At 37.4% G+C, this 23,573-nt stretch overlaps 1 protein-coding gene across 1 annotated transcript; it reads left to right on the forward strand.

The window, feature by feature from the left end:
* Nucleotides 1-1,636: 1,636 nt before the first annotated feature.
* On the forward strand, nt 1,637-2,583 carry LOC110609659. Its single transcript, XM_021749411.2, has one exon. The coding sequence runs from the start codon at nt 1,766-1,768 to the stop codon at nt 2,228-2,230; it is 465 nt and encodes a 154-aa protein (XP_021605103.1). The 5' UTR covers nt 1,637-1,765; the 3' UTR covers nt 2,231-2,583.
* Nucleotides 2,584-23,573: the final 20,990 nt, after the last annotated feature.

A 23,573-nucleotide genomic window follows, 5' to 3' on the forward strand; every position in this document is an offset into this window, starting at 1 on the left:
TTCTTGAAAAATATTTTTCACAAAAAATATATAAAATATTTTTCAAATACAAAATATTATCCAAACTAATGGATGAAAATATAAAAAAAAATTAAAATACTATAAATAGAAATTAGAGAGACTAATTAAGTTATATTTTTATAAAAATAAAGATTAATTAATAATTTTTTTATATTATAGAGATTAAATGATAGAATATTTAATACTTAAAATTAAGGAATAACTAACTATTATAATTTTTAATATTTCAAAAATATTTTAATGTATTTTTTAAATTAAAGCTCTATTTATTTTATTTTTTATACTTGGAGTATTCAGAAAATTTAATTAATAAATATTTTTCTAGTCAAAATATAAATTAAATGATTTTAAGAAAAATATTAAAAAAAGTCATTTTCTACTCTTTAAAATTTTTTATTAAAATCTCTATATATAAATTTATTAATATTTTTTAAATTAAAATTAAATAATAAAAAATAAATTATTAAAAATTATTTTTAATAAAATATATTTTTTAAATATAAATTATTTTATACAAGTAAATGAAATCTAAGAAACTAATCAATGAAATTTTTTATGCACAAAGATTAAAATGTAAATTATTCAAAATAAAATGAGAGGTAATGCGTTTTCTTTTTATTGATAAACAAAAGTACTTTTAAAATTTAATAAAAAGAGCTTTTCGTTCCTTAATATACCGACAAGGTCGATCCAGCTCGCCCGATCTGGTCTCCTCCGCCGCACGGTTGAATCAAGGCAAACATTGACGCATCTTTAAGCTTGCAACGAGATTCGGTAGGCTTCGGTTGTGTAATCCGGAAGGATGATGGGAGTTTTGTGGCTGCTAGAGCAGGCTCTTTTTATAGCCAGATGGATGCAAAGTATGCTGAATCTATAGCATTCCGGGAAGTATTGAACTGGATTAAAGAGTGTGAATGGGATCGAGTTTTTTTCGAATTGGATGCTCAGATACTTGTGATGTCAGTTAATTGTGTTTTGTTAGATGATTTATCGTGTTTTGGTCTTTTGGTTCAAAATTGTAAACTGCTTCTATCTTGTTATGAGAAAGCAAAGTCAAAGTGTGTTTTTGTTCATAGATCTGCGAATGATGTCGCTCATGTTCTAGAAACATCGGCTCATTCTGAGTCAGGTCAAGGAGTTTGAATTTATATCCCTCCTCCTCATATTATTTCTTTGTTCTTTTTGAATTAATGAAATTTTCATATTATTTCAAAAAATAAATATACCGACATGGTATAAATATAAATTAATTAAATAAATAGATTTTAGATATTAATAAATCTGTTAAATATAAATATAAATTAATTAAATTAATAAATTTTAATTACCTTTAATTTATTAATTATTTAATTACTTAAAAAAAATTTTAAAATTTTAATAATATTTTAATATATTTTTAAAATAAAAAAAAACTAATCAACAAGTTTTACCGTACTGAGAATAAACAGGAATTTTTCCTAAATTATAAAAAAAAAAAGGAAAAAAGAAAAACAAAATGGCTTGCTTTAATTATAATATCACACACAGATCGAAACTCACTCTTTTGGAAGCTTTCGTGAGTTTCAATAATTAATAAAATATTATTCATCTCTTTCTTCTTAGTACTTGGAGTAAAGTTAGCTTCTCCTATATAAAAGCCTATCCCTCCTTCCATCTCATCCCTTACCAAGAAAGAAGAAACAAGAGTCTCAAAACGAGAGTTTCAATCTTCTCCATCCACAGAGAGAGAGAGAGTTTCAGAGATATGGGCAATAGCTTAAGGTGCTGTTTGGCTTGTGTTCTTCCTTGTGGAGCCCTAGACTTGATCCGTATAGTTCATTTGAGTGGCTACGTAGAGGAAATAACACATCCAACCACAGCTGGTGAGATCCTCAAGGCTAATCCTAATCACGTTCTTACCAAACCATCATCTCAAGGAGTTGTTCGTAAAATCTTAATCCTCTCGCCAGAATCTGAGCTCAAAAGAGGCAGCATATACTTCCTTATTCCGGCGTCTTCATTGCCGTCGGAGAAGAAAAAGATTGCCGGCGGCAACAAGAAGAACTCCTCATCAAGGAAGACTAAAAAATGCAACACCGAGTATCTACCTGATTGTGATCGTTACCTAACTGATATAATCTCCTCAAATAATAAATCCTCCCGTCGGGATCGCCGGACCTGTCGTGTCGGAGCATGGCGGCCTCATCTAGAGAGTATCTCCGAGGACTAATAACTTTTTTCCGGTGCTGGAAGCCGACATCCCGTGTAGCAGAGTGGTACAATTATATGCAATGGGGATGTTTTTTAATGTACGTGGGGTAATTGGTTTTGTGTATATTTTTTTTTTCCCCTTTCTTTTTCTTACTTGTTTCAGTCTGCAAATACTAAAGCAGGCTTTGAAAATTTCCCTGTTAATCAGATCTTGTATCTGTTTGGAAAGTACAGGAAAAAAGAGAGGATCTGGAGGCTTTTTTTTCCTTTTTTTTTTTTTTTTTTTTTTTTGTGAAAAGAATTTGGACTTCTTTGATTTTTACCAAATGGTATTTGTATTCTCACCAAGACTAGTAAATATGTTCTGTTTCTTCTAATTGTTATGATCTGAATGTTTTTGTTTACGGTGTTCTTAGGAATCACACGATCAAGTCTCGTAAATTTCAAAAAATGCACGATCTAAACACATAAAAAGTTATCGTAACACTTACAAATTTAGTATAGTGGTAATTGTATCTGGATAAATATGAGAAATATTTTTATTTCTCAATTTTCATTCTAGGAAAAAGTAGTGATTTTGATCCTATAATTAATTAAGTTAATTTTATCTTAATAAGTATGATTAAATTAAGTTAATTAACATTATATCCTATATGACTTTCTAAAGGTGAGCTGACTTTTATTGTCCAGCTAATACAAGCTTACATCATATGGAGATTAGATTACTATAAAAATTTGTTATTGTAATTGAAGATAGTGTGATGCCACTTAGAGAAACAATTTGGCATGGCCACATTAAGTCATCAATGGGATTGATTAGTTTTATAATTTTCTTTAATTAATAATTACTACTAAGAAAAGCATATGCAAGTTGTTGGTTTAATGAAGTCAAAATGTGCTCATGTAATTGATTAGCCAACAAATAGTGGGAATAAACTGGACAATTGCTGAATTAAATGTACAAAAACATTGTGAGAATTATTTGATTTAAATTAAAAAATTGATGGAATCGAATTAATTTAAAATTGTGATTTAATTTTTTATTTATTTTAATTTAATTTGATTTTTAATTTTAAAAATTTTGGTTATTTTAATTCGGTTTGATTTTATAAAAAAAAATTAGAAAAATTTAATCGATTAGTAATAATAATATATTATTTTTTATAATATAAAAATATCAAAAATTAAAATTAAAATATTTTAATTAAATTTTAAAATGTTAAAAATAAGGTATAAAAATAAAAAGTTTATTAAGAAACTCAATCGATCAAATTAAATCAGACCTATTTAATTCAATTTTATTTCTATTCAATATTAATTTAGTTCGACTTTTATAAATATTATAATTTCAATTTTCAATTTATTCAATTTAATTTAATTTTAAACTAAATCGATCGAGTGCTCATTCCTAATTGATTGTATACTAATTAAAAATTAATAATTACTTCTTCTTCTCTCTGCAGTCTTAGAATAATAATTTTTTCTAATCCAGTCTTAGAATAATAATTTTTTCTAAAACATGAAAAACTATAATTAAATCCCTATATATTTAAAAAACTTACTAATTCATCTTTATTTCAAAAGTATTTAATTAAATCATTATTATATTTTAAAAAATCAAACTCTTTAATTCATTTCTCACAAAAAAAAATTTACTATTTAATTTTTCATTTTTTCTATTATTTTTCAATCCAAAAAATTTACTTTTCATTTGAAATCTTATAAGTCCACATTTAAATTAATTTTTCTTAAATTATTCCCTCATTATTTAATTTAATTTTATATACTATTATTAAATAATACTTTTTTTATTTATCTCACTTAATTATTAATTTATTTATATGATTAAAATTATATAAAAATAAATTTTAATGAGTAAGAAAAATCAAATATTAATAGTAAACTATGTATTAAAATATTATATTATTTTAATTTTTTTTTATGGATTTGCATGTTAGAGCAGAAAGAAAATTTTCAACAGTAAATATCATTAAAAGTCGACTCTATAATAATGAATTATAAATAATCGATCGATAATAAAAGATATATTTAATAATAATGATATCATTAAAAATATATTTCAATCAATCAAAAAATAAATAAGAATAATTATGATTTAATTATATAATTTATTCACTTTTTATAAAAATCGTATTTATTTTACACTCTCTTTATTCTATAATTTTTATCATTTTAATTTTTTATATATATTAAAAAAATAATTTATTTCATTAACTTTTCAATTATATTTATTTTAAAATTATTAAATTTTATTAAATATTAAAAAATATTTTAAATATTTATTTAAAAAATGTTTTAAATATTTATTAAAAAATAATAATTAATAATAAATTAATTTAAAAATAATATAAAATTAAATAAAATTATAATAGTGAATTATATATTATTATAATAAATAAAAATAAATAATAATTTTAAAATAATAAAAAAATTGATAAAATAATGAAATGAAAAATAATTTATTTTATTTATTTTAATTATTTATTTAAATCAAATCTCTAAACTAAATTTCTGATCGGTCACTATATATTTATATTTATGTCCATTTTAACTAAGAATTTGCAATAATCATTGCCGGTGATAATCTTGGCTTATTCTTTTGAGCCTTGGAAGAAAGTTGATGAGCCATCAATTTTCAAGGAGATTTTGAATAACGATTCAAGTTTCCTTTCATTTTCATTTCTCCAACTACTTCATTAATTCTTGAAAATAATATATATATTATTGAAGTAATTGAATTCCCAAATGACCCACATATATATATTAAAAATAATTTAATTAAACTGTAATTTAAGTGATTCTATAAAAAAAATATAATTTGAATTGGCCATCCTAAATATATTTTATATTTTGAAAATTTTCTAATATTAAGATAAAATGTATGATTTTTATTTAATTTTTTTTAAAAAAAAACACATGATTTTTTTTTAAAAAAAAAAAATAAATGATTCGTAACAATGAGAGTTCAATAATTTATATATTGATGGGACAAAGGCGCAACCCCATTGCATTAATAATTGGCATTTGTTATAGCAAAAATCCAAAAGTACTGAAATAGCGACAAGGACACGTTTGAGAAAACTAGAAAGCAAACAAGCTGGCAACCCCTCGTAAGCATTTCAGTCTGCACATGGATTCCCTCTCCTCTTCCCAATACCATTTTATATTTTATTTTATATAACACTTCCCTTTCTCTAAACCTATTATTCTGAGGAAGAAAAAAAACAACCTATTATTCTTATAATTATTTTATCAAAGCTTCGTCGGTTTTGGTTCCATGGTGATTTGGATTTATGTTATGATATATTATCATTAGAGATTACTTCTTTTTCTTTTCATTTTATATCATTCTCAGCTGTAACAGCCCGCTTACCGGACCATCACCGGCACTAGGATCCAGATCGGCTTAAGGCCGCCGGGACCCGTAGTAAGCCTACTGTCAACTCTGTGTACCTGATAAATCCCATACATGATCATACTTAAGCTTAAAACTGTTACTTACTCTTCTTTTTTTTTTTTTTTTTGTTTGACTATCTTTTCTTTTCTTGAAACTTTTCTCATCAACTAAGCCTGGACTATGCATGCTCTGTCTGTATGCACTCGAAGAGTGATACCTGCTATGGTACCATACAGTAACTACAGAGATAGAAAGACTACCATGCACCAAGCCTAGCGCATCATAACAACATTATCTCAATCATAAAATGATCATGTGCAAAGGGATAAACATACACTAGGGCCAAGCACAATTCTATAACTCAATACATAACTTGTTATTACATCATTTCTATACATACATAAACTCTGTACTGTACATCATTATCATATCCACTATTCTATACTATTACATATGCCTTTTACCCTTGCTATCTCTTTCTCTTCTCTGAGGCCCTGAAAAAAATGGGGTTAGGGAGAGGGATGAGCTACTAAAGCCCAGTGAGCGGAATCTATAAAAAATCACATTTAAAACATGCTATCATATGATGCATCACTGCACAAACATTTCACATCTCGGATTGGACATGATCCCAAAACTCCCTCTGTCAGTGCCCGGCCCCCAAAGGAGCTCACACAGGTCTTTCACTAACTACTCATGGTGCCCGACCCTATAAGGGCTCTCACAGGACTCATCCAAGGTAAATGCCCGGCCCCAAAGGAGCTCACACAGGACATACAATCATGACAGACTGATGGGCTATTGAGATCGCCTCGGTCCAATCCACATATACAAGTAATAATGCAATGCATCAACTTGGTGAATACTAATGCAAAGCATCCTACATAAACATGGCATTAATGATGCATGAATCATGCTAAAACAGTTCTTAACTTTTAAAATAAAGTTCTGTTCCACTCACCTCTGTCAACTGCTGAGCAGTCTCTGTAACTCTAACTCTGTGGGCCTCCTTGGTCTCTCGGGTCCGTTCCTACACAGGTGGACTCAAATGAGGACCAAACTTACTTAAACATAACTCTTAATATCTCCCCAAAACCCCTCTAAAACATCATAGGCATGCATGGAAAAATGGGCAAAAGAAGGCTGGACTGGGCACTTTCGGCGGCTGGTTCGGCGGCCGAAACCTCCCTCCAGAGACGAAACTCATGCATGTTCGGCGGCATCTTCGGCGGCCGAAAGCCTCGTCCAGAGACGAAACTCATGCACTTTCGGCGGCCGAACTCCCTCTTTCGGCGGCCGAAAGTCTCTTTCTCACCCAAAAGCCTAGCTTTCGGGGGCAAGGTTTGGCAGCCGAAACTGCCTCCACAAGGGGTTCGGCGGCCGAACCTTGCTTCGGCGGCCGAACCTGGATTCTCCAGAAAGGCAGAATCCGAGCACAACTTATGCTCTCAGCCTCCAAAATCCTATCAAACACCCATAACATGCATACCAACACTTCTCAACTCACAAAGAACATAACTCATGCATATAGAGGCCTAAAAACTAGCTCAAGCCTCAAAACAACAACAAAACTCATAGAAACTCATATGATCAACATATGCTCAAACTCATGCTTATACCCCAAAACATGCCATAAAACTCTTTAAAACTCTTAAAACTTGCTTGAAACATAAGGGGAGGTGAGGATCCATGCTTACCTCTTGAAGAACTAGAGGATTGATGATCCAAGCTTGGAGATGGGGAAAAACTCAATCAAAATCTCCAAGTGCTCAACTTTGCTTCCTTTTGCTCAAAACTCTAAAACAAAGCTCAAATCAAGTTAAAACATGCAAGCTTTGAGGAAAACATGAGAAATCACACCAAGGAGAGCTTGAACCTACCTTTGACCCAAAAACAGAGTGTTTAACACTCAAGTCTCGGGCAAAGGGGCTTTTGTAGTGGCCAACCGACTCTTCCTTCGGCGGCCTAACGTGCATGCGAAACCATGCAACTTTCGGCGGCCGAACTTCACCTTCGGCGGCCGAACCTGGCTTTTGTCCCCTTGGCCTTTTCATTTCCAAACTCAATTTGCTTAACTCAAAACATGTAAACATGATAAAACCACTTAAAAACATCTTAAAAACCTTTCTTATACCCTTAGGGCAAGCTCCGACATCCTCGAATCCCGACTTCCAACGGAAAATCCGCCGGAACGTAGGAATTCCGATACCGGGGTCTAGCCGGGTATTACATTCTCCCCCCCTTAAGAACATTCGTCCCCGAATGTTCCTCTCTAACTCAAAACAAAGTAAAAACAGAACATAAAGCACATAAAGAACAAAAGAAGCTAACACTAACCTCAAAAGAGATGGGGGTACTGTTGGAGCATAGACTCCCGTGTCTCCCAGGTGCACTCTTCGATGTTATGGTGGTTCCAGAGGACTTTCACCATCGGGATCTCCTTGTTCCTTAGCTTTCTGATCTGGGTGTCAATGATCCGCACTGGTTGTTCTACATATGTGAGATCACCTAGGATCTCCACATCTGGTTCGCTGAGAACCTTACTCGGATCTGACACAAACTTCCTTAGCATCGAAACATGGAAGACTGGATGGATTCTTTCCATAGACATAGGCAAATCAAGCTTATACGACACATTTCCGACCTTCTGCAAAATCTCAAAAGGTCCAATGTACCGCGGAGCCAGCTTACCTTTCCTCCCAAAACGAACCACCCCTTTCATTGGAGACACCTTCAACAAGACCAGATCCCCCTCCTCAAACTCTATGTGCTTTCTGCGAACGTCTGCATAGCTCTTCTGCCGACTAACAGCAGTCTTGAGCCTCTCTCTGATGATGGGCACCACCCTGTTCGTGATCTCTACTAACTCAGGCCCTGCTAGGGACCTTTCTCCAACCTCTTCCCAACAAACTGGTGACCTGCACTTCCTCCCATACAGAGCTTCATATGGGGCCATCCCTATGCTAGCATGATGACTATTGTTGTAGGCAAACTCCACTAAGGGTAGATGCTGCCTCCAAGATCCGCCAAAATCTAGCACACACATTCGAAGCATATCTTCTATGGTCTGGATGGTCCTCTCTGACTGTCCGTCAGTCTGTGGATGGAAAGCAGTGCTGAAGTCTAATCTTGTGCCCATAGCCTCTTGCAGACTTCGCCAAAACCTGGAGGTAAACTGGGGTCCTCTGTCAGACACTATAGAAATAGGAGCCCCATGCAACCTCACAACTTCCTCAAGATACACCTGCGCTAGCTTGTCCACAGAGTAGCCACTCCTGACAGGAATGAAGTGAGCAGATTTAGTCAGTCTATCCACAATCACCCATATGGAGTCTAGTCTGTTGGACGTCGCCGGTAACCCCACTACAAAATCCATCGCTATGTTCTCCCATTTCCATTCTGGAATCGGCAGTGGGTTAAGCATTCCAGCCGGCTTCTGGTGCTCTAGCTTCACCCTTTGACATATCTCGCAGGCTGACACAAACTGTGCCACTTCTCTCTTCATTGCTGGCCACCAATACACTCTCTTCAGATCTTGATACATCTTGGTGGCTCCAGGGTGAATGCTATATCTCGCATTATGAGCTTCTCTCATAATGTCTCCTTTCAAACTGATGTCGTCTGGTACACATAGTCTATGCCCGTAGCGGAGAATCCCTTGGTCGTCGAATCTGAACTCTTCGCTCTTGCCTGACCGAACAGTCCTGGCAATCTTGACCAACACTGGATCCTCATGTTGTTTCTGAGCCACCTGCTCCAGAAACACGGGTGTAACTTTCATCTGTGCAATCAAAGCACCTGTACCAGTTAACTCTAACTGTAGCCCTTCCTCGACTAACCTGTAGAAGTCCTTCACCACCGGCCTCCTCTCTGCTGTAATGTGAGATAAACTGCCTAGTGATTTCCGGCTCAAGGCATCGGCTACAACATTTGCCTTTCCCGGATGATACTGGATCCTGCAATCATAATCACTAAGCAATTCCACCCACCGTCTCTGCCTCAAGTTTAACTCTCTCTGACTCAGGATGTGCTGTAGGCTCTTATGATCTGTAAAGATCTCACATTTCACCCCATAGAGGTAATGCCTCCACATCTTGAGTGCAAAGATAACAGCTGCCATCTCAAGATCGTGTGTAGGGTAATTCAGCTCGTGCTTCTTCAACTGTCTAGAAGCATAAGCTATTACTCTGTCATTTTGCATTAACACACAACCTAATCCCACTCGGGACGCATCACAGAACACTGTGAAGTCTTCATCACTAGTAGGCAGAGCTAACACCGGTGCTGAAGTTAATCTTCTCTTTAACTCTTCAAAGCTCTCTTCACATTGGTCAGACCATGTGAATCTCTGGTTCTTTCTGGTTAATCTGGTCATAGGAGCCGCTATCTTAGAGAAGTCCTGAACGAACCTCCTGTAGTAGCCTGCCAAACCCAAGAAACTCTTGACCTCTGTCACTGTGGTGGGTCTAGGCCAATTGGCTACAGCTTCTATCTTCTTGGGGTCCACTGCTATACCTTGATCTGACACTACATGCCCCAAGAATGAAATGCTCCTTAGCCAGAACTCACACTTGGAGAACTTGGCATATAAACCATGCTCTCTCAAGGTCTGCAGGACTATCCTCAGATGATGGGCATGTTCCTCTGCATTCCTGGAATACACCAAGATATCATCTATGAAGACAATAACAAAGTGATCCAGGTACTCTCTGAAAACTCGGTTCATGAGATCCATGAATGCTGCAGGGGCGTTAGTCAACCCGAACGGCATCACTAAGAACTCATAATGCCCATATCTGGTCCTGAAAGCTGTCTTAGGTACATCCTCTTCCCTGATTCTCAGCTGATGATAGCCCGATCTCAGATCTATCTTAGAAAAACAACCTGCTCCTGCTAGCTGGTCGAATAGATCATCGATCCTGGGTAGAGGATACTTATTCTTGGTAGTGACTTTGTTCAACTGCCTGTAGTCGATACAAAGTCTAAGGGATCCATCCTTCTTTCTGACAAACAACACTGGAGCACCCCAGGGTGAGGTACTTGAACGGATGAAACCCTTATCTACCAACTCCTGTAGCTGCTCTTTCAACTCTTTTAGCTCTGCTGGTGCCATCCTGTAGGGAGGAATAGAGATCGGTCTGGTACCAGGCACTAACTCTATCTCGAACTCTATTTCCCTATCAGGTGGTAGTCCTGGAAGCTCATCTGGAAACACATCTGGGAACTCTCTGACTACGGGCACTGAACTAGGGTCCCTAACCTGACTGTCTAGCTCTCTCACATGAGCTAGATACCCCTGACATCCCCTCCGGAGCAACCTACGAGCCTGTAGGGCTGATATCAGACCTCTAGGCGTGCCCCTCCTGTCTCCTCTGAAGACAAACTCAGATCCATCCTCATCTCTGAACTTAACTACCTTGTCTCTGCAGTCCAAGGTAGCACCATATGCAGATAGCCAATCCATCCCTAGAATGACGTCAAAATCTGTCACCTCTAGAACCACAAGGTCAGCTGGAAGGCATCTACCATCTATAAACACTGGACTATGTCGACAGACTGTCTCTGCCAACGATGGATCACACTTAGGGCCACTAACCCATAGGGGACACTCTAACCCAGACGTCATCAAACCCACTCTCTCTATGGCTCTGGGAGCAACAAAGGAATGCGAAGCACCAGGGTCTAACAAAGCATACACCTCAGAACACCCAATGAGGAGATTACCTGACACCACGGTGTTAGAAGTGTTTGCCTCCTGCTGTGTCATCGTGAAAATCCGCGCCGGAGCTGACGGACCTCCACCTCGGGGACCCGCAGATGAAGAGGCTGACCCTCTCCCTCTGCCTCTGCCCTGCGTCATACCTGACACTGGTGGCTGTGGCATGCTAGCTGGAGCTGTCTGCTGGGATGGTGCCGTGAAAGATGCCTGAGGGCACTCACGAGCCATGTGTCCCTCCTGGCCGCACCTGTAACATCCTGGAATCCCCAAACGACAAACTCCTCTGTGCGCCTTACCGCACCGACCACACACTGGAACCTCTGAGCCTGAACTCATACCACTGCCTAATCCCAGAGACGAAACTCATGCATGTTCGGCGGCATCTTCGGCGGCCGAAAGCCTCGTCCAGAGACGAAACTCATGCACTTTCGGCGGCCGAACTCCCTCTTTCGGCGGCCGAAAGTCTCTTTCTCACCCAAAAGCCTAGCTTTCGGGGGCAAGGTTTGGCAGCCGAAACTGCCTCCACAAGGGGTTCGGCGGCCGAACCTTGCTTCGGCGGCCGAACCTGGATTCTCCAGAAAGGCAGAATCCGAGCACAACTTATGCTCTCAGCCTCCAAAATCCTATCAAACACCCATAACATGCATACCAACACTTCTCAACTCACAAAGAACATAACTCATGCATATAGAGGCCTAAAAACTAGCTCAAGCCTCAAAACAACAACAAAACTCATAGAAACTCATATGATCAACATATGCTCAAACTCATGCTTATACCCCAAAACATGCCATAAAACTCTTTAAAACTCTTAAAACTTGCTTGAAACATAAGGGGAGGTGAGGATCCATGCTTACCTCTTGAAGAACTAGAGGATTGATGATCCAAGCTTGGAGATGGGGAAAAACTCAATCAAAATCTCCAAGTGCTCAACTTTGCTTCCTTTTGCTCAAAACTCTAAAACAAAGCTCAAATCAAGTTAAAACATGCAAGCTTTGAGGAAAACATGAGAAATCACACCAAGGAGAGCTTGAACCTACCTTTGACCCAAAAACAGAGTGTTTAACACTCAAGTCTCGGGCAAAGGGGCTTTTGTAGTGGCCAACCGACTCTTCCTTCGGCGGCCTAACGTGCATGCGAAACCATGCAACTTTCGGCGGCCGAACTTCACCTTCGGCGGCCGAACCTGGCTTTTGTCCCCTTGGCCTTTTCATTTCCAAACTCAATTTGCTTAACTCAAAACATGTAAACATGATAAAACCACTTAAAAACATCTTAAAAACCTTTCTTATACCCTTAGGGCAAGCTCCGACATCCTCGAATCCCGACTTCCAACGGAAAATCCGCCGGAACGTAGGAATTCCGATACCGGGGTCTAGCCGGGTATTACATCAGCTTCTTACAAGATAATAAATTATAAAAAATAAGGCTCATTAATATCATGACACGTGTGAAATTCAGAATGATTTATGAATTTTTCTATTTGATTCGATCGAACAGTAAAAAATTCAATTTATGGAGTACAAAGATTAGGCTTCCAACACTCTTGATTTTATCAAAATCCACAGATAGACAAGTCTCTTCAAAACTCGTATCACAAACGGAAATTATATATGGAGACTATTTATCTTAATGACTGAGTGGACGCTACCTCGATACAAACTGGGTGAGCCGAGCACGACCTAATGAGACTGGGATAGAATATCAACCTTCTACGTACTGTTTGTCTCCTTGGTAGAGCATCTGAATCATAAATGCATGTGCGGTAAAATAGACTGACATGACATACATGATTGACAGGGTATAGGCTAACTGGTTTCACATTTATTACCTGACTGTCAGCCATTAATGAGCTTCCTGACACACCTGCCACAGAATGCCCCCATCCAATCTGATGAGACGTGATTCAGAGAACACCAAGACGATCATGGTATAAATACCCTTGAACCAACCATAATAGGGGGAAGGGGAGTTGAACTCCTCCTGAATAGCTCCTTGGCCTAGCTGAGAACTCGGAAGGCAGCAAAGAGACAAAGGTGCTCGGACGAAGACCTAGGGCTAAGAGCCCAAAAGATAATAAGGAGAAAAGTGCTCGAATGGGTAACTAGGGTTGAGAGCACAGAAGACAACAAAGAGCCAAAATTGTTCGGATGAAGATCCAGGGCTAAGAGCCCAGAAGACCATAAGGAGTCTAAGAGCTCCAATAAAAAACCAGGGCTAAAGAGCCTGGTAAAAGCTAAAATGCTCGAAAAAATAATCAGGGCTAAAGGTAAGGAGTAGAAACGATCATAAAAAATACTTAGGGCTAAGAGCCTAAAAAACGACAAGAAGCAAAAGTGCTCGACCGAGACCCAGGGCTAAAAGCTCGGAAAACGACAAGAGCAAAAGTGCTCGGATGAATACTAAGGGCCAACAAAGACTAGAAGAATACAGAGAGCTAAAGAGCTCAGAAGGAGAATCAAGGCTAAAGATCCTGGAATAATACAGAATGCCTAAGAGTTCGGATGAAGAATCAGGGCTAAAGAGTTCGAAAGAATATAGATAGCCGAAGAGCTCGAAAGGAGAATCAGGACTAAAGAGTCTAGAAGATCACAAGGAGTCTAAGAGCTTGGACGAAGGATCAGGGCTCAAGAGCCCAAAAGAATACAGAGAACCAAAGAGCTCGGACGAAGAATCAGGACTAAAGAGTACGAAAAAATAATCAGGGTTAAATGAGCCCGATAAAGAGCTAAAATGCACATAAAAAATTAGGGCTAAAGAGCCTAGTAAAAAGCTAAAGTGCTCGTAAAGAATAATAATAAGGGTAAAAGAGCTCGGTAAAGAGTTGAAACGCTCATGAAAAATTCTCAGGGCTAAAGAACCATAAAGATGATAAAAGAGCTAACAACTCAAAAAAATAATTCAGGTCTTGAAAATCCTAGAAAGTCCTTTCTAAAAGAAGTACAAATTAATAACATGAAAAGAAAAAGTGAAGTATAATCACAACCCTTCAAAAATTTTAAAATACAAATAAAAGATTTCACACAACAACTTGCGATACTTTTTGTTATGATTTTTATCAAATAGTTTGTCTGTTACTCTTTTTGTTTACATGAATCTTAAAATATCGGCATCTCGACACGCCATTAGGGTTAAAATAAGTTATAAATGATATGCCAACCTAATGAGACATTATGATCTCATATAAATGACAGGGTTGGGTGTGCTCAATAAGAAACCAAAGTTCAACAGAAGGGCGAAAAATAAACATTAACATTGAATAGCAATCTAGAAACAAAAGCAATTTCATTAATAAAAAGATATGTGTTACAAAAAACTAAAAACTATATACTAACAAGCACAGGAACAAGCCTGCTATATATTTACAAATAAAAAATTACTCTTGAACTTCCTCAGAGGAAGCAAGTTCACCAGCTAGGTCAGGTTCAATCTCGAAGATGGCAAGAGTAGCACGAGCAGCCTCAACAGTGGGGTCTGCAATAATAACATCTCTCGAGAGAGAAGCTTAGGCATCTATGGCCTCTAGAGCCGTGGGATTGATAATCATCTGACCAGTTAGATCACTATCTTTCTCTCGAGCACCTGGAGAAAAGGAGACGGGAATCTTGGACATGGAGGTCCTCGAGGTAGGAGTCTTAGTGGGCTTCTCAATTGGCAAGTCATTAGGGCCATACTGTACGTCCTCACCATTGGAATCGCACTCAGCCAATTGAAGAGCACTAAGAGGCTTATTTAGCTCACCATGATCAGCCTTTAGCCCTAAATTATAGCCGCTAGCATAAAAACGCATGGCAGAGTTGAGAATCTTGGACTTATGCTCATCAGACTGTAGGTATTTTTGATACATGGTCCTGACGATGCCTTCAGTTTTCTTACGCATATCCACTATAGCTACCTCATACTCTTTAGAACGAGCAGAGAGCTCGATCACCTCCAACTTATACTAATTCTTTATAGTCTCACTAGAGCAAGCATCCTTCCGAGACTTTTCAAAGTGATGATGAGCCTGCTTCAAATCTTCAACTATCTTCACAAGCTCACCCTCAAGATGGGTAGTTCGCGAGAGTAAGCCTTTAATTTTCAGCTCCATATCAGTTTGAACTTAGGACACCCGAGCTGTTGCCTCAGACCGTTGTTTGGCCTATTAGCTCTCCAAATAAGCAGCTTGGTCATTCTGAAGGCGGCTCTGCTTGAGTAACTCATTCAATCTCTTCACCTCAGCCTCATATTCCCCTTTTAACAAGGTGGCAACACGAGCAGCCTCTTTTTGTCTAACCCTCTCAACCTTAGCACGAACAACCTCCCAAGCATCCCTTATCTTCTCTTCCAACTCGATAAGGGCACTGAGGACCTGCGAACACAAACAAACAATTAGCACGATAATGAAAGCAAAAGCCAAAAGCTCACCAAAGGAAGCACGTCTTCCTCCCGATGAGGGTTAGGTCTTAGTGCCTCGTGAACGACCTCCATGGTCTTTTGACGAGTGAACTGCTAAACTGCTTGCTTGATAAAATCTCTAGACAAAGTAAAATTCCTAAGCACTAAAATCTCTTCCATCGGAATGACAGAAGCTGTAAGACTACAAAAATAAGCTTTAATCAAGAAAAAGAGAATTAGAAACACAAAAATTAAAGCAATAAGTACCAGCAGTACAACAATCACTTCTAGAAGGGAGCTTAAGACATTTGAAAACATCATATTTGAAGGAAAGAGAGGCAAGCTGAGCAAAGTAGAGTTGCTCCCACTTTGACAAATAAGGAAAAGCATTACAAGAGGGATCAACTTTTGTCCAAGCAGTATCAATACTCCACTCCTGCTCTCCCCTTAAATGGACGATGGTGAAACTCTCTATTTATGACTGACAAAAAGAGATGAACCCATCTGACCATTGAAATTCCAAAACTCGTTATTTGATTTGGTGATACTAAAGAAAGACCTAAAAAGGCTAACAGATGGCCTAAAGCCTTAGCCTCAACATATTGCCTCAAAAGCTCTCATGAACAAGATAGAATTAAGAGTTAGCATCCTAGAAGAAGCCCCATAAAACCTAAAATCCCTAATGAAAAAGCGAGAAAGAGGAAAAGGTAGCTCGTAATCAAACTGTTTCAGAAAGAAAACTAACTTCTTCCCATTCTGAGCATCCTCAATACCAACAGAAGGAGAAGGAGAAGAAGAAAAGAATGTGATCCACTCGATAGAATGAGGAGCTTGAATATAATAAGAAGGGGCAGATAAAAGCTCCTTAGGAATAGCTCGACAGAGGTTACTAGAAATAACATTAGAAGGGAGCCTTTCGACTAGAGAAAACTCAATAGGAACCATGGTGGAAAGAGACGTACTTGTAGCAAAGAATCACTGTAAAGAAAAGAAAATGAAAGAAGAAGAGAGTTAAAAGCAGAAAGACAAAGTTCAAAATACCAAAATATACTAAAGCGTTTAGGAGAAGGTTTTTATAGGTCGAAGAATTCAAAATTCAAAATCCCCAAAAGATCACGGGTGGTGATTCATATTTTACAGACTCCTTTTTCAAGATCGAATATGGAGGAACTCATATAAAATTTCAAAAACATTTAATTCTCATCGAATCAAATCATTGTCCAAATATTTGCATTTGGTGATCACTGGATTTTATTTCATCAAAACTAAAATGCCTTATGATACTATACACAGAATGGTTTATCAATTAATAAAATGTTTAGGAGATAAATCACACTAATTCGATCTCATTTAGCAATAAAAAAAAATTAATTTTACTATTAAAAATTTAAATTTCAATTGAAATTTAATTAATAAATTTTTTTCAATAATCTAAAAATAGAAACATTACTGTCAAGTATGAAAACTTTTATAAAATTAATCAATCCATCCTCATTTTAAAATCATTTAATTAAATTTTTTTATATATTTTATAGAATTCAACTCTTTAATCTTAAAAAACTATTAATTATGTAAAATTATTTATAATATTTAGTTTATATAATTTTAAATATAAATATTATTTATTCTATTTAATTTTAAATATTTATATTTTTTAATTCTTCATACTGAAATTAAAATAACTTGGTTAATAATTTTTTTTAAAAAAAATTAAAAAGTTTTATTTCAAAAAAAAAAATTAAAAAGTTTAACAATTTAATTAAGTAATTTTGAATAAAAATAAATTAATAAATTTTTTAAAATCTACCTTCCGGATCCATGGATTAATTAATTAATTGTTTAGATGCTGGATAAATTAAAAATATGGGTAGTACGGGGATCCCTAAGAACTTAGCCTCGAGCCTTGTGCGAAGCTGGGCAGGACAAAAAGGATCGCAGCACTGGAGTTCACGGGTTCAGTAGCCATTTTCCGCAGGAGAATTCGGCCAATCTCTCTATACTGGAGACATCCACCCATTTTCTTCGTTGACCAGACGTGACAGTCCGGTCGGATTGCTCTAAAATTTTCTTTTATTAAAAAACACATGGATAATTTATTTTTAAAATTAAATTAACTTTATTCAATGTATATTACATATTTTTATACTCGTAATTTTATTATAATAATTTAAATTATTATGAATAATATTAATTATTTTATTTTTTAAAATTATATTTATATATAATTGATATGGTCAAAATAAAACAGTGATGTGATTGGACAGTTTTGTAAGAAAGAGAATGTGAAGTAGTTGATAACAGTCACTCCGATTTTCAAGTCAGTAAACTGAAGAATAAGTCGAATATAAAGAATTACTTTAGAACTCAAGAGTAATTGTATAAGAATTACGTATATTGATTTCTGTGATAATTAGTTTTTATTCTGTAAGGAGATAGAGTTAATTATTATATTTTTTAGAAATTCAGTGGAATCATCGGCTAATTGACAGAAAATTTCACTGGTTAATTGATCGGGAATCTCGTATTTACAAGCGTAACGGGTATCTGCTGGATTGTTTCCTAATAATGGTAACTTTATGTGATGACTCGACTTATTAGGAGAGAGCGAGTCTTTATGAATAATCGGATACTATGGTATCCGGGTCTTCCTTTCTATGGGTGAGACCGAGTATCAGCTTATCAGACCTTTGCCACATAGCCCTGTTTTATCGTGACAATTCATGGTTTACTTTGGGCGATTGTTGTGTAATATCAAAGGTCCCCCGTTGGTTTTTTATTCTTCAAATTCGAAGGTGACAGTTATCTTTACAATTTGGGGTATGTATCCTGTTTAGATTAGTCTTCCCTGCTCGTGTCATTTTGCCTATTCCTGTCCATAAATGACGATTGCCCTATTTTTAATGAGGAATCTTTCAATCTGTCATTATTTTTGTTAAGTGCTTATATACTCGATACTCGACCATAATCCTTGTCTGACCATGGCTAAATAATAATTTCTAAAAAATTGCTATGGGGTTAACACCTGGGCAAAAGAGAACTTGGCTATCATTGCCTTTGCAAGAAAGTGACTGAAACAGACTTGCTAACTGGACTTATCACCCGGTCCCTAGCCTAACTAGTGGCCATAAAATAACTTTGGGAAATGCATAGAATGGGATTAACATATGGATATGTAGTCTGGCGATTATCCGTCTTGTGGCGCTTTTGACCGAAATTTTTCTTAGTCTTTTGCAACTAATCACCCTGTTCACGTAGTCTGACGGATACCCGTCTTGTGGCTTGGGCATGTAATGCCTTAGAAGCTTTTTGTGAAACGAGACTAATACCAAGTCTCATAGCCTGGTTAACACTCGCCTTATGCCTGGGCATGTAATGCCTTAGAAGCATTTTGCGAAACGGGACTAACAGCATGTCTCATGGCCTGGCTAACACTTGCCTTATTGCCTTTAGAAACTTTTTGTGAAGTGGAATTAACACATGGTCTCGTGCTTGACGTATTCATGCCTTATGGCCTTGAAGCATTTGTTTGTCGTAACTAACACCCATATTATGTGCTTGGCGGATTCTCTCCTTATGCCCTTAAAACTTTTGTCTATTGGAACTAACACCCGGTCATGTGCCTGGCAGATTCTCACCTTATGGCCTTAGCATAAGATGCCTTAGTTTACGAAACTAATACTCGAATTATGGCTTGATGGATTTCTACCTTGTGACTTGGCATGTAATGCCTTAGAAACTTTTTGCACAACGGGATTAACACTTGGTCTCATAGCATGGCTAATACTCACCTCGTGGCCTGGGCATGTAATGCCTTAGAAACTTTTCGTGAAAAGGGACTAACACCCGGTCTCGTGGCTTGGCTAACACTTACCTTATTGCCTTTAAAAACTTTTTGTGAAGCGGGACTAACACTTGGTCATGTCCTTGGCGAATTCTCACCTTGTGGTCTTGAAACTTTTATTTATCGAGACTAACATCCGGATTATGTGCCTGGCAGATTTCTGCCTTGAAACTTTTATTTATTGGGACTAACACTCGGTCATGTGCCTAGCGGATTCCCGCCTTGTGACCTTGGCATGAAATACCTTAGTTTATGGGACTAACACTCGGATTATGGCCTGATAGATTTTCCACCTTGTGACCTGACATAAGATGCATTGTTTAGTGGGACTAATATCCAGATTATGGCCTGATGGATTTTCACCTTGTGGCATGGCATAAGATAACTTATTTAGTGGGACTAACACTCGGATTATGTCCTAATGGATTCCCATCATATGGCCTGGCATAAGGTGCCTTGTTTAGTGGGACTAACACCAAGTCTATGACTTAATGGATTCTCGATTCTAGAACTCTCCGCTCTACAAGCCCCATCCACTCAAACCTTCCACTCTTCAATGGTTCATTCAGGAAATTTTGAAGGCTCTAATGGCAGGGTCATTTTTGTAATAAAATTGGCTACTACTTGGGCTTTTATGGCCTTTCTTATGACACACCTGATATCAAAGTTGAAAGTATTATCGCTCATGTGGATAGTCGCCCTGATAGCTCTAGCCTATGTAAAACCTTTCGCAACAGATAATCTGTCTTGACTTCTATGGTGTGTAATTCGAAGTATGGATGTAATTTTGTAGCTAACACTAGGACTGCTAATGCCAATTTTTTGAGAGGATAGTACAGTTCTGTCCCTTTCAAGACTTGGCTGGTATAATAGACTAGGGTTTGCTTCCCTTTGTCCTCATGAACGAGTACTGAGCTTACTGTTTCCTACGTCACAGACAAGTATAGAAATAAAACCTCGCCTTCGATCGGCGAGCTTAGCAAAAAGGGAGATGATAAAAAGATTTTTAAACTTTCAAATGCTTGTTTGCATTCTTCCCCCAAATAAACTTGTTTTTGCATTTGAAGGCTTTAAGGAATGGAAGTCACCTTCTGGCTGAGCATTATATAAACTGGCTAAGAGCTGTGACCCGCACATTCAACTTCTATATTTTATTAACGGTTTTGAGTGCTTCCATATTTTGGATGGCATCAATTTTTTCAGGATTTGCTTCTATGCCTCTTTCTATAACTGGATACCCCCAAACTTTTCAGCTTTCACTCCAAAGGTACACTTTTCAAGGTTTAGTTTCATACCTACCTTATCCAGTACATAAAAAATGTTCGGATATTATCTAGATGATCTTCTAAGGATCGGCTCTTTACCACCATATCATCCACGTACACCTCGATGTTGACCCACCAAGTCTTTGAAGATTCCTAACATTAGCCTTTGGTAAGTCGGCCCTGTACTCTTTAGTCTGAATGGCATCACTTTATAGCATAATATTCCTACGTCGGTGATGAACAGAGTCTTTTCTGTATCTTCGGTATCCATCATGATCTGGTAGTAACTTGAAATGGCATCAAGAAAAGAAATCATTGCGTGACTAGAGGTCGAGTCTACTAACCTGTTGATAGATGGGAGTGGGTAATAATCCTTTGGATATGCTTTGTTCAGGTTGATAAAATCTACGCACATCCTACACTTTCCATTGGTCTTCTTTACCAATACTATATTGGCGAACCATGCAGCATACTGGACCTCCTTTATTAATCCTGCACTTAACACCTTATTAACCTCATCCTTCATCACCTGTTGTCTCTCCAGAGCAAACTTAATTTTCTTTTGTTGTACCGGTTATATTATTTTATCGATAGACAGGGGTGATAAGAATCGGGTCCACCCTGTCACATCTTGTGGAGACCAAACGAAAGTGATTACTCTATATCTAAGTAGTTCTGTTAAAAGATTTATTATTTTACTAGTTAATGCAGTACCAAACCATACCTTTCGATGCTTACCTAACTGAACCTCTTCTACTGGGTTTGCTGGCTCTGGTTTTATATGGGATTCAGGTTTGGGCCTCTTTTCTTCTCTATTTTTTCTAGCTAACTTTTAAAGTGTGCTGTCTCTTATCAATCTCTCAATCTCATCTTTCAACTGTCAACACTCTTTCATTATATGTCCGTGGTTTTTGTGAAAACGATAGTACTTGATCTTGTCTTGCCTTTTGGCTCTCTCTGAATTGAGCTTAGGAGGCCATTTGAGTTCTTTTTTGTTCTTCTTGATCCATATTAGAATGCTTATACATGAGTCATTCAATGGAGTGTAATTCTTATACTTACTTTGGTCATCCCTCCTTCGAGAGACTGGGTAACTTTTATGATCTCCTTCATATCTTTGCTTTTTTGGCTTTTGATTTTGCTTTTGACTCGTCTTTTTGTCCTCTCTCAATGCTCAGACTCTGTCATCTAACCTGATATACTTTTAAGCCTTTCCTATTAGCTATTGGTACATAGCAGCTGTAACGACCCGAAAATCGGACCGTTACCGGCGCTAGGATTCAGGTCGACTTAAGGCCGCCGGAACCCGTAGCAAGCCTACATACATCCTGTTTACCTGTTTAATCCCATACATGATCAACAAACATACATAAGAATTAAAAACTTTTCTTTTTCTTCATTCACCAAACTCAACCTGTGCATGCACTATATTCATCATATACATAAACATTAATCCCTCTGTGGGATTTCATCAAAGCCTCAATGGGCAATATATATCCTGTGTTGAGTTGGTTCACATATACATCATAAAATAAGATCATGTACATACCAAGGGATTAACATATACTATGGTCAAGCACAACTCTATCCTCAATAACATAATCACATAAACATAACTGTTCAAAACTTTACATTACATTCTTATCATTTGTCATGTCCACATACTCTAGCTATTACATACATATGACTTTTCTCTTCTTTTCTTCTCTATCAATCCCGTACCTGCAAACCTGGGGTTAGGGGAGAGGGGTGAGCTAAAAGCCCAGTGAGCAGAAACTAAAAACATTATATTAAAAGTCATGCTTTCATGGAATGCATCATATCACAGACAATCCACATCAAGGGTGAACCTGTCACCAATTAGTCCCAACATAGTCTCGTGCCAGGCCGTAGCATGGGGTCCTGGTCTTCCTGTCATAACATACATAAAGTCTCGTGCCAGGCCGTAGCATGGGGTCCTGGTCTTCCTGTCATATCATATATAAAGCCTCGTGCCAGGCCGTAGCATGGGGTCCTGGTCTTCCTGTCATAACATATATAAAGTCTCGTGCCAGGCCGTAGCATGGGGTCCTGGTCTTCCTGTCATAACATACATAAAGTCTCGTGGACTAATTGGATCATACAGCATTCACCCACAACCACAAAATAAAATGCAATGCGACATATTCGTGAACTAATGCAATCAGCCTATCACATGTCATCATGATGCATGAAACATGCTCAAAACATTTAATTGCTTGATTTAAAACATTAAGCTTGTTTCCACTCACCTCTGGCTAGCTCTGACCAGACACTGAAGCAGCTCACTCACTGCTGGGGTCCTCGGTTCCTCGGGTCCGAACCTACACAGGTGGACTCCAATGAGGGACCAAACATATATAAACACAACTCTAATATATCCCCCAAAAACCCCCTAAAACATCATGAAAACATCACAGAAAATATGCATGAAATGGCTGAACAGGGCACCTTCGGCGGCACCTTCGGCGGCCGAAAGCCCCAGACAGAGACGAAACTCAGCTAGGTTCAGCGGCACCTTCGGCGGCCGAAAGTGCCAGACAGAGACGAAAGTCTCTTTTCGGGGGCACCTTCGGCAGCCGAAAGCTGCCTCCACAAGGGGGGGTTCGGCGGCCGAAACTCCCTTCGGCTGCCGAACCTGGTTTCTGCCAAACGGCAGAAACTTGGTTCAAATGAACCTCCTGCCTCCCAAAACCATAAATCATGCATATTTCTCAACTAAAA

This window comes from Manihot esculenta, chromosome 2, assembly GCF_001659605.2.
Source record: "Manihot esculenta cultivar AM560-2 chromosome 2, M.esculenta_v8, whole genome shotgun sequence".
Classification (NCBI taxonomy): domain Eukaryota; kingdom Viridiplantae; phylum Streptophyta; class Magnoliopsida; order Malpighiales; family Euphorbiaceae; genus Manihot; species Manihot esculenta.